At 45.9% G+C, this 16,163-nt stretch overlaps 2 protein-coding genes across 3 annotated transcripts; one reads left to right on the forward strand and one right to left on the reverse strand.

Annotated features, from left to right (window-relative positions):
• Nucleotides 1–3,085: 3,085 nt before the first annotated feature.
• On the forward strand, nt 3,086–6,315 carry Wus (TM2 and DnaJ domain-containing protein wurst). Of its 2 annotated transcripts, XM_078185422.1 has the most exons (5): nt 3,086–3,786; nt 3,956–4,103; nt 4,648–5,012; nt 5,081–5,188; nt 5,259–6,315. In XM_078185422.1, exons 1-5 carry the CDS (start codon nt 3,484–3,486, stop codon nt 5,493–5,495), a joined length of 1,161 nt encoding a protein of 386 aa, XP_078041548.1. In that variant the 5' UTR covers nt 3,086–3,483; the 3' UTR covers nt 5,496–6,315. The 2 variants fall into 2 exon arrangements, with proteins under 2 accessions (XP_078041548.1, XP_078041547.1); XM_078185421.1 differs by having other exon boundaries at nt 5,081–6,315.
• Nucleotides 6,316–6,454: 139 nt separating this feature from the next.
• Nucleotides 6,455–16,163, reverse strand: LOC144472381 (uncharacterized). The gene is made up of 10 exons (XM_078185419.1): nt 16,134–16,163; nt 13,873–14,025; nt 12,012–12,384; nt 11,495–11,935; nt 11,013–11,200; nt 9,306–9,435; nt 8,535–8,675; nt 7,679–7,863; nt 7,398–7,621; nt 6,455–6,584 (listed from the first exon to the last, which is right to left on the reverse strand). The coding sequence occupies exons 1-10, from the start codon at nt 16,146–16,148 to the stop codon at nt 6,473–6,475; spliced, it is 1,962 nt and encodes a 653-aa protein (XP_078041545.1). The 5' UTR covers nt 16,149–16,163; the 3' UTR covers nt 6,455–6,472.

Genomic DNA, 16,163 nt, shown 5'->3' on the forward strand with positions numbered 1-16,163 from the left:
AACGATAGAAATACTTATAGAAAAATATCAATATAGAAATAATAATTATATAATAAATATATGGTTTAAGCAGAGATCTTAACAATCTTATTTTAAGAAATCTTTCCAGCAGTTTGCTTCGAGGAAAATTACTTTTTACCTTGCAAAGATGTCAAAGAGAATACCTGTAATAATATAGACTCAGAGCTGACAATTAAATCAGAATACAATTTTCAAGGAGAATATCACAATTGTTACGAATAATTACGAACGAATGTAAATATCATCACAAATAATTATGACATGATTGAAAAGTAGAATATAAATTGGTCACCGCAATCCTTAAAGCTTTTTGAATATTTAATACTAGCGCGGTTTCTGACAAGTGTCTTCCTTCAGCGGTGAAATTTCGAAGCATCGTTCGATGTTCAAACAGCGCCAATTAATATAGTGGTAAAACGCTCAAACTGTTAGCCAGAATCGATGGTTGGTATCTCGGCTAACAGTTTCACCGTTTTGCCGCTATACCAATTGGCGCTGTACAGACTCTAAACGGAGCTTCGATACATTTCCAGAAGAGGCGCCGCTGTCATCCAGCATGTACAGAATTCCGCGTCGTTAAAGAACATTAATTATCGCCAGACTATGGCATAAAAAAGGAAACTGTTTCAGGGAATCTGCAGCATGGAGAACGCGTGAAAAGAAGGACAGTTTCCTTGAAACTCGATATCACGATCGACGGATACGTTTAGGGTTTGTTGGAGACGCGTTAAATGTTCCGAATATAATGAACGATTAGTTAAGAATAGGTGTACAGAAAACTATGTAATGAATTGATTTATTGTAATATCTTTACCGTTCGATGATCACACATAAAGTAATTTATCACTAATTGTTACGTTGCATTCTGCTCCACCGATAACAAGATATATGCGTTCATGTTAGTCTCTGCATTTTCACGGTATGGTCTTTCCTAATACTTTCAATTCTAGGATCGTCCGGTCTGTAAATTAAAACAACAATAAATCTTAGGAGACGGAAATGTTATTCTTTCGTATTGAAAAGTGTTGCTTCCGAGAACCACGGTCGAGGCAAACTTTTGTAGATCTGTAATTGCATAACAGCGCGACCTAACCTAGATAGTGTTACTGTTGTTACGTTATCACGTTTCATGAGCGACGCGAACATAGTCACTAGTTTATATTACGACCGCGCTATTAGACTATACGCTTTCAATTAATGGCGACAAGAGGGAAGTTCGAATGTAAATACAAATTTATATCGTATATTTATATAGGGATACAATACCGGCCGAGCGGAATAACTGAAAATGTGTAAGGAGATAATGAGAGAGTTCCCACGAAATTCTTCGTTGAGCTTTTTTTTTTATCTAGCGAGACTAATCGAGGAATGTAGAGAAAGTCACGTAAGACCCTCTCCGATTTCACGTGAACTAGACGAGTCACAATAGCAAACCCGGATCTCTCAAGTGCAGGACTTCGTAAATCTTTAGACAAGGACTTCTCGGAACCCTCTCTGACCTCTCTCTCTCTTACTCAGTCCTCGAGCCGAAATCTTCGCGCGCGGCACACTCCTACAATGTTCGTTTCGGCGGGCTTTTCACCCCTGCGCGCTCCCACTCGCATGCGCACCATCGAACCACCAACCATCTTCGAGCTGCAACCGGAAGACGGACCGGCCGACAAATCAAGGTCCAGCAAATTCATCAGCGCCCAGCTAATTTTCCTATTGGCTAAAGAAGGAGGGAAGGAAAAGAAGCTGGAAGAAAATGCAGAACTCCACAGAAAACCTCAGATTTAATTCGACAGTCAAAGAAAGTACACCTTAGAGCTCTATAAATAAAGTACCTATTTGCTAAAAGTATTCAAAGTTTGTACCTCTCTCAACAACCTTTCACGAGCAGAGCGATTCAGCGCTCCACGGGCATCCGAACCATACCGAATTCCCTACATTGAACAATTCAGACCGTAACACAGCATAGAGAATTATTTTGCCTAGGGACTTTTGCCTGCAAAGTCACGGCCACGTCTATGTCTGTTTTTAAAAATGAAATCTGCTTTATGATCGTAGTATGTAGTAGGTCAAGTTCAGTCGGATGCATCGACCTGCATGCATCTCGCTCTCGTTGCATCACATTTTGCAATTTGTATCTGATAAGACATCGCTGTATAAATAATTAAAATCGTGGTGTAATAAATAATCTGCTCGGACGACAATTAAGGCAATCAAGTCGCTGGAAGAAAATCTTGTTCAGCGCTCTTCCTCTTTTAGAAATTCTTAATTCGCTTCCGTATAAAAGATCGCGATCCTTCGACGCGCAAAGCGCAATGAAAATAGATCGACTTATAAAAACAATCTACATATACAGATCACGGATTGTTGGGCGGCAGAGCCAAAATGTCGAATATCTGAACCGGGCGGGTACAGGGTGTCCGATCTGGTGCTGCTGCTTTGATTAACGTTATTATTAGATTGAGAATTTAGTGCGGACACCTTGTATAAGGAAAATGACACTGCGGCTATGGTTCGCGTAAAACGGCATCGCAACATCACGTTCGCAAATAGCCGGCGTGTTAGTACAATAAAAGGGCGTTTTAGCGTGCCACGCCAGAAGTTGAACAAACTGTTAAATGCAGCGCGCTATTTTCGGGAGCTTTTTAATATTTACGATGGACATTTAGTGCTCCCCGTTTACGGCGCCAACTGAAATCCTATGCTCTTCCCCGTGGAAGATCTTTGCACGTAAACACCAGCAAAACGGTTTCCCGGCAAATTTCCCCGTCTGATTGCGTTATTTGACCCAGAGAAGCACTGTAATTTTCGTTTGCAAACGTCAACCGCATTTTTTGCTCTGAAAAAACCAACTTTCACGATGTGCCTTCACTTCCGCAAGGTTCCATCCCTTCTAACACGCCAACTATTCGTCGTTGCGCTTTAGAATAGGATTCGTGGCTCATCGGATATCAAATTCGTCTGGAATTTATCGTGGAACCTGTTCCCGTCGCTTATATGTTCGACCCACGATCGAAACGACTCCGTATGTACGCTCCTGCACAGGTACCGTTACACCTGAGAGAACGTTGAACCACAAACAGTCCGAACCGGCGGCTTGGTTGAACCAGCTCCGGTAGTTCTCGAAACGGCACCGACAAACAAGGACACGTTCCGGAGCACGAACGATCTCGAGCGTAATTTTCGAAAGAAGTCACATAAAGCGGGCAGATGTTCCTCGCAGCGTGCAGAAACAATACCGAGAAACGTCGCGTCGGTTGATATATGTAGCTCGAAACTGTTGCGCGTGCATGTGTGCTGCCTAAACAAAAAGGACGTTAGAGGAGCGTCTCGTATGACCGATCGGTGTTTATCATACCTGCGTTCCAGTTGGCGATAATCTCGTGAGGCCAAGAGCTTGTCTTGCGAATGCCAGCGTAATTCGATTGTTAATCTACCTTATGCGTGATTCGTTTCGGGAATCGTTCGGCAATGGAAGCAACGAGGATGAACGTGGGAAATGGACGTGTCGATGAGGAGTCGAAGAAGGTGGAGAGGAAGCGGAAATCGGTGTTCTGGACGTACGTGTTGTGGGCGTTTGGAGGCCTATTCGGAGCGCACCACGTGTACCTGGAGCGGGACAAGCAGGCATTCGTGTACTTCAGCACCCTCGGCGGGTACGTCGGCTTTGGATGGCTCCGGGACATTTACATGATCCCGTGGTACGTGGCCGACGCGAACGAGGATCCTCGTTTCGTCGAGGACTTCAAACAGAAAGTTCGAACCAACCGCAAGGTATTTGGAGAAGCCTGGATCCTGCGAACGCAAGTGGTCACCAAACTCTGCTGATTCACAAAGCCCTTCAAGTTTCTTACAATCCCCCAGCCATTAATTCGTGACACAGAATTTGGAAACCACCGTCGCAAAATCTTTGGTCTCGCGTTAATTCTCTTTGATGTTCCAGCCGCCGTTCTCGACGGTGCGATTCGCCGCTGAAACCGGCGTTGCGTATTTGTGGGCCGGGATTTATCGCAGCGCGATACCAGAGGACGAAGTCTATGGGATCAATTTTCGTCACCTGTTGCTTTTAACACCATTCGTCATAGCATTTGGTACGACTTTCTAAACAACGCACGCTATTCCAATGAAATATTGCTGAAGCTTATCTCAAGCTAACTATTCCCCGATAAGACCGGCAAGGCCGTCGAGTCGTTTCATTTGTATGCACTTTGCTGTTTTAGTTGCGATACTATTTCACTAAAGTATTGTTAACCCTTAATTTACCTGTGTATACCATGTGATAATGCGCAGCTTGGCCTTACTGAAAAAAAAACTGCTCTTAATTCCGTAGATGATTGTCTGTTCAGTAAAGACATATATTCAGACGTGTATTAATTGTACTTTTTAGTTTCACAAAAATGTTCAATATTTGTTCTATTTTTTTTTTTGTATGACATCGTTAAAGATACTTTAAATTAATCTTTTGGATTTCTAGCCTTTTGAAATTTCGCTGAATATATGACAGAGTACTCGGAGAAAGGCATTCACTTGATTATATACTGTTCTTTCTTTTAACACAATTTCGATAGAGCACAGAACAAATCCGTCGTGTTATTTGAGAGTCGATTGTAATCCTAATTATCGGAAAATTTTCAGGCGTCTGGATGGTCGGCAACATCGGTAGGGAGCGTGGATCCATATGGATCGCTCTGGGCGCAGCGTGCCTGTTCTATCCGACACTGTCGTACATCGGCGACGACACTATGTGGCTGTTCCTGATGACGGTAGCTTCCGCGTGGTGCTTCGACACTTTTAGCAAGGAATGGCGACTGAAGCCAAGGAAAAAGAAGGGTTTGGTTCGCAGGCTGTTTTATCTCAGCTTGGCTGCTGCTTTTTATATATCTTTGTTAGCCAGTTATTTCTATTTCAACGCCGTGGTGACCGACAGCGAGGGCGAGGAGATCAAGCTGTCGGAGGCCATCCAGCATTTCTTGACCTCCCCTATATGGCTCGATCTTAAAGTAAGCTTAACAGCTGGAAAACTGGTTCGAGTCACGCGAAGAATCTCACGAATTGTTCACTTTATTAGGCTAGTCTCGAGGCAACCTGGAATCAGGCGGTGCATCAAGGTTTCTGGGCAACATGGGCGCAACTGATCGACCTCACCGATCCTCGAGGTGAAATAAACGCGTACAAGGTAGGTTTGAAACTTTCCTGGAACATCGAAATATCGACGAAACGTTGTCACGGTTACAATCGTTCCGCAGGTGTTAGGTTTATCGCAGACGGCCACGCAGAAGGAAGTGACGGCTCGTTGGAGGGCTCTTTCGAGGGACAATCATCCGGACAAGATCAAAGGCTCGGAGCAAGAGAGACGAGAGGCTCAGGAGAAGTTCATGGAAATCCAGCAGGCGTACGACATCCTTTCGAGGGCGAAGAACCGAAGGCAACGCCGCAACAGAAAGAGCGATGACGACGAAAATACCGATTCCAATGCTCGGTGAATCGGCAGTTCTTTCCCTGCCGTTCGTATAACCCTCAATTAGTCGGGTCGATGACGGTACTCTCTAATATCCGCTCTTTCAAACTAAGCTATAATAAATATGTCGATTATCTGTCCAATCCAATTGAGGGTTAAACGCGTTAGCTCGATCAACGAGGTCCGCGAGATTCGGAGACGAAGCGATCTCATTCTACCTCGTTACTGCGTCCCGTTCCAACGGAATTAGAAGTTCGTTAGTGTAAATATAGAAATGGGAGACGAAAGAGCGATATACATATGTGTATATGAACGTATGTATGTATGTATATATTTTTCTTACAACGTCGTTGTTGGTCGGCTGAGGAGAAGAGCAAGACGTTGCTGTCTCGACAGCGTATCAATGAATATAGTAACGTTGATATCAAGACATTTATTTAAAAGTTGTTACGGCGATCACCGCGTAGGTATAAAATACCGCGTAGCAGTTCACATATACGCTCGAGTGACGCGAGGTAAACACGGTTCCGAAACGGATTTACTCCGCCTACGTAAAAGAGACGGGCCTTTACCGGACACCGACGTTTCCAAAACTATTTCGTCTATTTCTCTCCCGTTATTCGGTGAGTCAGCACGACCTTAGTCGATTCTGACTACGAGCGGCGTTCGGTGTTCCTGAGTTTCGACACGTTCCGCAAGCGGCTTCCTGCCCGCCGCCACGGACCACCGAGATCGTAAACCAAAAATAAAGTCCGACCGCTTCGGACGCTTACACCCTTATCCACACATCATTCCCATTGAAAACAATCTGGAGCAGCGTTTACGTCGTGCAACGACGCTCAAATAAACCGCGCTCGAGGGAAAAAATCGGGACGAAAAATCTTGCCGAGCGGTCGTGTGTTTGAGCAGTAACGTCGCGGCGGAGGCCTTCGTCTCCAAGTTCGCAGTTTCACGGAACAAAATACTAATTTTTTCCCGTGCAGGTAATTAATGCCTAACGATTTACTTGTTTTTCTTCTTCGACCGCGAAGGCTTTATCGCCTCGATCTTCTCTGCGAAGCTCGACTTCTCCTTCGATTGGTCGAGGAAGTCTTGCGCCGACACCAATGTTACCCTGCAAAGCGTCAGATGCAACCGATTATGACAGCAACAGTCATGTATTTAAAGCTTTTTGATACCGGATGAGAGGCAGTTTACGCAGAAACAGTTAGCTTTATCGTAGCATAGGGCTGACGGAAACATGTCCCTTTTTGGTCCGTCCGTTTAGGATTAAGAAGCAAAATAAAAGATAAGTCAGAGTCTTGATGATGACACTCGATCGGCTAATAAATGTAAAAGTAAAGGAACACGGTAAAATGGTTGTTAACATTAAACCTACCATATCAGTCAAAATCACCGCTATCGCGTTTCCCGTTTTCAAGTTGTTGAAATTATGAAGACTTTCGTAACATTTTTAGCACAGGTCGAAAATATTCTAGCAAGAAACACCGAGCCAAGCCGATGTAATTTGTTTAAGGTTTGAAACGAAAGATACAAATACATATTGTGCGAGATACGATGATTCCGAAGTTCATAATGGAGCACACCAAGAAACACAAATTTTATATATTAAAGATATTAGGAGAATAAACTTATCTCAAGTGTGACAACATCGAAAAAATTCCTTTAAAACTGTCACATTATAAGAAAAAATATAATAAAAGGTTTAAATAAATTCAGTGTTTGACACTGTCATGAAGCAACATTCGTTAGTCAGTTTTAGTGATTGGTAGGTTTAGTGTTAATTATAGTCGCAGATATAACGTTAGAATAGGTGAAGCACATATGAAGAAGCAATAGCCAGACCACATGCGAGTTAGAGGAAAATAATCAAATGTCCAAATAATTTTTCGTATTGCGTTTAATTAACGGAACGTGGAAGAAGTACCTGAGCTGCGGGACGCTGAGCGGTCGTAGGAGACTTTTAACCACAGGAGGAACTTCGCTGGCTTTGGGTAAGGCGGGGCTGCTGGCGCAAAGGGCGGCGCTGGTCAGCTGCGTGACCAGCGAGAAGTTTCGGTCCGGCCCGGAAGTTGTGCGAAATACTTTCCTAATCTTCGACTTGAGCCCCGAAGATGGTGGCGAGAGCGGCGTAGTGGGAATAGGTATGACCTGCGTCAATAGTCTTTGTTAGTCCCTCGCGCAAAACGCGGTCGAGCTTCGAGATACCTTTCCTTGCAGAACCTTGGCCGCCAGTTCAGGTTCGCTGCCCCACCTGCAGGAGGTCGATCTTTCCAAGAGCCGGTGTCTAGCGAACCTCTCGATCACCTCGGCACAGACATACCTGCCGCAGAATCTGGCCCATTGTTCTGCCCTGAGTCCTCTTCCGTGATCTCGCAAGGTCGGATTCGCACCTGGACAGAGCGATGGAATGTTCCATTAACATCAAACCCCTATCGAGCTCTACAAGTAACTGAAGCGTGTTTCTCTGCAAAGACTGCATCCATTTCAATCTTTCACTCGTTTACCATGGTTCCAAGATGTTACAATTTCAACAACTCTAAAATAAAAGACGCGTTTTAACAAAATGTCATTCTTAATGACGAGTATACTCGTAAAAAACAGTCGACTGAATCAGAAAGATATGTACTTTAATATTCTTTATTAAATTATATATTTCAAAAAGCGTTGCACTTAAACAAAATATAAAGAAAATAAAATATATAGTGTATGCTTGCAGTAACAGACATACTTTTCAAAGTGATTGTCACAGCTAACTGTTCAACCACTTATCTGCATCAATTTATTTTGAAGATAAATTTTGTTATACGATTTATCGATCACAATGGGTGTAGTTTTGTTGACAGTTGTTCTAGAATGATCCTAAAGTGTGCGAAAATGAACATGTTAAGTATTTATATAAGTATTATTAATATATTTAGATAACTATTAATATTATTAATATAAGTATTTTAACCAACCTAGACCGTAGGAGAAATATTTCTCTTATAAGATATAAAATTGCTATTTCCTTGTGACGTGTATACTCGTCGTACGCGGCTAAAAGGTTAAAGAGTCTACTCACCGGCGAACAACAGAATCTTCGCGCACTTCGTTCGTCCTTGAAGCGCGGCCTTCATCAGCGGCGTGAAACCGGAAGCGTTCCTGGCGTCCACTTCGATGTCGGGACACCTCTGCAGCAGGATGTTCAGGCACTCCGTTTGGCCTGGACCGAGCGGAAAGTCGATGAAATTGAGGGTAAAGTCCGCGGGATCGAGGGAACGCGAGCGTGTCCTTCGCGAATTCGAGTGCTCGCTTATTTCAGGTAGCTCAACTCGCTCGAGAACCGTGTGTTTTGGCTTGAAACGTTCGTGGACGCGCGTCACAACCGCGAACCACGCGTCTTTCGAGTATCCAAGTACGCCGGTTATTTCTGGCGGCAGTGACGCGCTCGAATCGTTACGCTTACGGCATCACGAGCGTGAAATTTTCGTTACGCCGCTCTCACACCTATCGGGCACTCGATATTATTTCCCGGCGCCGCGAGAATCATGTTCTGTTTACAGAATTTATGCCTAGCACGTGGCCGCGTTTTTTCGGCCGCGGATCGCGGGTGCGGGGCGGCCCGGCCCGGCAATCGTTCTCGAAAGACGTAATTCAAACAGCAGAGAATTTTACTTTCGCTACCGACGCGATTCGCGAGTTCCACCTCGATCTTTCGTCAGCCGATTCTCCGCTTTCTTTCACCCGCGGCCCGATAAAAGCCGCTAACGGAATTTACGAGCGCAAATATGTATGTTTCAGCCTTTCTTTTTTCCTTTCCTCGCTTCTCTCGAAGTATAATGTAAACGCATACCCGCTTGCGCCGCGAAATGCAGCGGCGTGTTGCCCTCGTTGTCGGGAATATTCGGATCCACCCCTTCGAACGTCAAAGCCAGCTCCAGCATCGCGGAGGCACCGTTTCCTGTCATGTAGCTTATGGCGGTCTGGCAATGCAAACAAACAACCTGAATGATGGCTAGCTCGAGACGACGATTACGTAAGTCGCGGTTTCAAAGGAACAAGTCATTTGCTGGGTCGCGTCAACCGTCGAATAATGATTACTCGTTTTCGCGTGTCGACTGTCTTCGTGCGGCCGTAACCGTTGACGGGCTCGTGCAAGGGCCACGGCTATCGAGTCGTGGAAAGATTCGTTCCAGCACCGTGCCACGATCGCGACTGTCTCGCATTGTTTGCTTTAGAAAGTTGCACAATACGCTCAGCTGTGTTATAGATCAATTTATTTAAGTGGTTACTGACGTTGACGCGATCGTTCAGACGCCATTACTGCGTCGGCAGCGCTATAACGTGGACAACCTATAACGTCAGAGACCTGCAATTGCGTTCGGGGAAAAAGGATCGTTCGATTTCTTTTGAGCCGGCGGGAACGACTCGTTTATGCTTACGGCAACGGGAGCCGCTCCTGCGAACTCGATACGAAGAATCGATGCGCCGGGCTTCAAACTTTTGCTCCGGCCACCCTCTGTTTACGATGCTGAGGTCCAGCACCAATGATTTTCAAGTTGGCAAGGATATCTGGATTCCCGGAAGGCACTGATTACGATCGATATTATGGCCGACCAACTCATTAACGACAAACGAAATCTAACTAACACTCAATCTGAATCAAAGACCGTGACCCGCAATGCTTCGGGTAGTGATTCTCAATCTTTTCAGAAGATAAAACTACTGCTCAGGACAAACGTTCACGGTTTATCAATTGGTTAATGAACCTGGATTTTGGAGATTCGTTTGAAACGTAAACGAAATATAATATAGAACGTACTAATAACATAATAAAATAATAATAAAAAATAAAAATAATAATGATATATGAAACGAAACATGAAAAATAAACGATTGCTGGAAGTGTTAATTCTTATAAGGACCGTTAGATGTATTTCAATCTTTCTGTATCACAATTTCACTTACTTATTTTACAATAAATTTCTGAGAGATCAAGAATAATCTCTTATTCAGTTTAATAGAAACAGTTTGTAATTTTAATTAATCAATAAAAGTTTCGAGTTTGGATGGAACGTTACAATCATGAGTCAAGATTCTTTGAGATCAAGGTTGATCCTCTTGTTCGACGTAATAGAAATAACTAGTAATTCTCTTTAACCAATAGAAGATTCGAATTTGAATGGAAGGTTGCGACCGTGAGTCAAGGAAGATTAATTCTCAAAGCACTGTAGAATACACTAACGGGACTATGTTAACGGCAGAATGTTTCAAAGGGAGAGCGCGTTCAGATTGACAACCACTGTGACACATCTCGACCGTAGACGGAACAAGCAGAGGAAGATATCGATGTGCTGCTAACCGTGTAAATTTACACTTTCCGCCGCGGCGGCGGTCATGATCAAGCTGTCACGAAAGGAAGCAAGGGGCCACTGTTCAGCGGCTTTCGAGAGTAACTTTAGCGCGGACTACCGCTGCCTTCCCTCGAACGTTTCCTGATCATTCAAATCTACGCTCGGTGTCCAGCAAAAGCGAAGAAACAAAGAGAGACGACACTCACCCTGCCGCTGCTGTCAACCACATTGACGTCCATGTCCCCAAGCCCAAACCTCTGCACCTGCGCTGCAATTTGATTGAGCGCCTCGTCGTCGGCATCTCTGGCAGCCCTCAAGAAGGCCGATCGGCCCTCGGAGGATGATTCCCACGACGGCGGCACTTTTCTGGCGTTGTTGTCGCGCGCGTTGCGATCTGTCAATCAACAATAGGCTCGTCACAGATACTTTTGTCAACAGTCACTTGTTTCTATGTATAAGATAACGAACTGCGGTTTGAACGATCGAGATTATTTGTCTGTATTAAGGGAAATGATTTGGCACCAATCTGTTTTTAAAAGCATGCGTCGAACGCGTGTGCATAGTTCGTCCTCTTGAAGGATTTCCAAAGAAAACAATGACGGAAAGTGCAACACACTAATCCCGGTGTTAGATATCAAAAGTTTAACCAACGTGTTACATATATTGTTTGGAAATGAAAATGGTATACCTTGCAGCACGCCCTTGTGGTACACTTTGACCTCGTGAACGGCCGATCTGCCGAAGGATGATCTTCTCTCTTGGAAGCTGGTGTCCGAGCTGAACGATACCGATTTCTTGACGCGACCACCGGTCTTCTTCTTCTTCCGTTCGATCGGCAGCGTCTGGCAGCTCGGCGAACGTCCCAGAGTTTGTCTGGCTGAGTGGTGGTCGCCGGTGACGCTGCTCAAGATCGAGAAGTATCCCTTCAAGGTCGAGTACTTGCTCGATCCGCCGGTGGTCCCTGAACGATAAAGATGCGTGCTAGCTTTCCCCTCTTTCGTCGAGTCGTCCTTTGCTCCCCACTCCGTGATCCGGCTGACCGAGTGCGTGAGATTCGCCAACAAGCCCGAAGATCGTTTCAGTATACCGTAATCGGGTGACCTCCTCGGCTTCTCTTCACGCAAAACACCTGAAAATTCCAAATAAAATTCTATATAGCCAACACGAACGTGAAATCAATCCGAGATAGAACGCTGGAGGAATACCTTCCGTGAGATTCAAGGGAACGGAGAACGACTTGCGAATGGTCCGCTGGCCGAGTTTAGCGACGCTGTTCAACCTGGCCGCGTCTTCGGGGAGCTGTTTCCTCGGGAACTCTCGCTCGAGAAAGGCGTCGCGGCGCACGGCGCCTCGGGTGCACGCGGATGCGTCGAGGATCGTGTTGTTCCTCTTGTTCGCGCTACACGGCGCCGGCGTCTCTCTCACTGCGCAGTTATTTCGAGCAAGCTCTCCCCTAGAGGCGACGATGCTGTAGTTGTTCACGGTGCAGGTCCTGCCCTTTACCGGAGAGTTGCACTTTACTCGCGCCGCCTGGAGACCGTTTACCTGCCAGCCATCATCCAGAATCCGCCGGGATTTCTGCTCGAATCACCATACGTGCATATTAAACGAACCTTTCGGTACCCCACGGTTATCTCGCTGTCGCGGTTTCAATGGCAAATGACCGGACACCTTTACCTCTTTTTGTATTCCGCACCTACCCTCGTCCATCCCTCATTTCCCGAACTTAATTCGCCCCGCGGTGTCAAACTTACGGAATGAAAAACTGTGGCAATAAATCCCGGAGTACGTACTTTCCGCGACAGCTTACACTGTATCAAACTAAGTATATTTCCAGGGACATAAAGGTTTTGAAAAACATATCACAACATTTATATTGGCGTACCCGGAGCTGTCCCGAATGTCAAACGTTTTCACGCGACTTCAAGCGAATACTTGAGCAAAAGTTTGTCCGTGTAGAATATACGTTGCTATTCTTCAATGCTATTTTCACCAAAGGGGCGAAGAACGCCATTTCGAATTTTAATTTAAAATCATTTCTATTAAAGGGGTAAGAAGACGGCAATCATAATTTTACTTTAATATTATCTTCAACTTTCAAACCCTCTATCTTTGTATAGAATTAATTTGGAAGAAAAACAGTGTTAATCATGCTAAATAAGGCAATCGGTAAGATGTTCTCCCATTTCGTCGCGCTTAGTAGGTCAATTCGAAAATGGCAAAGGAATAAACGCGCACGGGACCAATGTTAACGAATCCATAGCAAGCAACTGACGTCAGACGAAGAGAGAAGTTCTTGTATTTCGTAAAATACCGTGCGAATATCTCGATAAATGATCGAGGAGCGTGATCGCAGAAACACTTACGAGAATCGCGTTGCGAAGAGTTGCTCTCAGCCAAATTTCGGAGGAAAGTGGGCGAAAGCGTCGTTAGAACACGAACGTACCCGCGGAAACTCTCGCAAATCACTGACTGGTTGTCTGTTTGTCGCGATTCGGTGTCGCGAATCACGGGGGCACCGAGTATCGGTGGTGCGTGCCGGAGTAGGAGAAGTTCCTTGGAAAGCGAGCCGTGCCTTCCGGATCGCCTCGCAAGACGTGCACGCGAGTTCTACCGCATCCGTTTCAACTAAACGCTATTTATATGTCGGTTAAGTCCTCGCGCCGCTCGTACGGACTAGTCTGCGCGTGTACCCGCGTTATCGAAGCTTGTTCGCGAGCGATTCGCGAGCCATACGTGTCTTCTCCGCCACCGGCCAACGATTGTCAATCTCTACTTGTTCCAGACGGCATTACACGTTTCTTCGCCGTAGTGTAATTAACCGGTCTGGCGGGGAATTGTGACGCAAGAAGCGAGTATTCTCTCTACAGATTCACTTGATTCTTCTCCGGGCGCTTCCCCTTCGGCTCCTACTCCGACACAGAGTGACGTGGTCGAGCTCGAAAAAATCGGCGAGGTCCGTACGTAAGACAGTTTATAAAGAACGCGTTGACTGATTGGGCCGCGATGACGCGGTCGGATCTCTCATTAGACATGCAAATGCTGCGAACGGCGAGAATCGCTTACTTGCAAAACGTTTCGCTGCACGGACGACACCAGTAGACCGTTTCCGAGACCGTACTTGATCCCGCTGGACACGGCCGTTCTTCCTGAGCTGGGAGCGGTGGTATTCGTCAAGTTGCGATTCCTCGCCAAAGTCGTCGCAGACTCCATCGAGTGCTGTGAACACGGGAATTCTCAAGATCCCTTCTCGATCTGCAACATTCTTTCAGGATCGGTTCTTGTTCGATGGCTCGCGACGCCCCTGGAAAACGACTTTTCGTGGCCGAAACGACAAAGCACTCGTATTTGTCGAATTCGCGCCAAGTTAGACGCTGTGACGTCCGTCGCTTTTATAAGACTTCCGAATCTTTAGATCTTTTACGCTACATGTAAGCACCGATTTCGTGTTTTGGCCAAGAATCACTGGTTTCCAGAGCACCCTGTAGCGTCCCACAGGTGGAGGTGGACAGCTCTCGAGGAAAGGCTGACGAGCGACTTATTTCTAGACCGATGTCACGGTAAAACAGATCGAACCCATTCGGCTTGCACATTAAGTTCATTTGATAGGTTTCCGCAATCGGGACAATTCGTGACTTCGATAGGTATTCCCGAATCGGGAGCCCGTTTTATTGCATGCGTGAACAACCGAGGCCTCGGTGGTAACCTTTCGGCGTAGACTCGTCCTTTTGCGCCGGGCCGATTCCGCGTGGTTATTTTGGCGGCGTTACATTTGCCCGAGAGGCTTGTCGTTCTCGGCTCTGGCGTTAAGCCAATATTTTGAATTCTCGGATGCACGGGAATCCATCGATTATGCCACGCTCGACTCCTGCCGTTTATCGATCTTTCAAACTCCTGACTCTCTAGCCCGGAGGATCGCCTGCCGTGCCTCGATCGCTGACTTTTCGTATTTTCATCGCTGCACGATATATCACGTGCAACGGAAACGATTAATCCTCCTCTAACAGAATTCCGTGTGTTTTGAATGCAAAGTAATGCGAGAAAAGCCTCATCTCGGTAAATATTTCTCGATGCTAGGACTCGAAACGGCCGAAAAGCTACGAAAGTGCGAAACCTTAATATTGGCGCAGCTATATTTAGTGCAGCTAATTCCTGAGGTCTATCCAGACACTGCGACGCGGCCCGAAAGAGATTAGAAGTTTGAAATATTTGTACTGTCTCACGAAAGTCTGCCGCGAGCGTCAGGGTCGTGTGTCAACGGTTTAACCGATTTCTCGATTTAACGGTTTCTACGAGCGCCAAATATGACACGGATGGATGTGCAGGAGTCTGGCGGCGTTGCAAACCGATTAATATTGACTTTTAGATGCGACTTAGATCTGATCGTACCCGCGATTGCATAATACCTAATTAAACCTCTCCGCTTGCAGCGTAATAGATGCGCATGCATAAATAAGAAACGGACGCGTTTTTTCCGACCTGTTGTTCCGACCGACTGTATCGCGGAGAAACGCGATCGATAAGATTTAAGAAAAGATATACGATCGAAATGCAAATATTTTCGAATGAAACTCGCAAGCGGGAGAGCGGGCGAGCGGGAAGCTCGATTCGTTCCGATCGAATCCTCTTTAAATACACCACTGACTAAACGGCTGTCGAATCCGATGAAAATATTTGCGAATTCTTTCCCGAGGCTAAAACTATCGAGAGAATTATTAATTCGCAGCCGTCGACGAACGCAAAAATGCTGAGCGCCTGGAAAGGCGGTTGGATCGCCGCTTCGTCGGCACCACTATAAATTCCGAGAACGACAAGCCGTCTGCCATCATCGCGTTGCAGAAACGGGCAACTTTCGTAAGGGTATTATTAAGAGGCGTGTTATGAGTCGTACTTTCCAAATACAACGCGGCGATTAATGAAAATTCATAAGGGAGCCCGGTGCGAACTGGCGAAGGTCGTCGACAGTGCGCGAACACGCACGCGAGTTCATCGGGAATGTTAATCGTGTCTCGTTGATAATCACGTGCGACGCAGTGTCATTGACACATTTCAAAGGCGAGATAATAACCTCGCTAACGAAACGCCGTCCACGATACACGCCGCGACGCTTCGCTTAGAAGTGGATCTTTTCCTCCGTCTACTGACCGGGTGTTCGGTTTAATTTTAAACGAGGTCGTCGAGAGAGACTCGCTACGATTCGTAAATTTGTCGCCTAATATCGTGACCGTGACAATTTAGCGACTCGTTAACGCGTAACGAATCGCGCTTTCTTCGACTCCACTTCACGCTTCTCTCGTCACGAAGGCTTTACCGTCCGACGAGATTACCTGTTTCCATTCCATCTAGTGCAACGGGAC

The sequence above is a fragment of the Augochlora pura genome, chromosome 7 (genome assembly GCF_028453695.1).
Source record: "Augochlora pura isolate Apur16 chromosome 7, APUR_v2.2.1, whole genome shotgun sequence".
Classification (NCBI taxonomy): Eukaryota; Metazoa; Arthropoda; class Insecta; order Hymenoptera; family Halictidae; genus Augochlora; species Augochlora pura.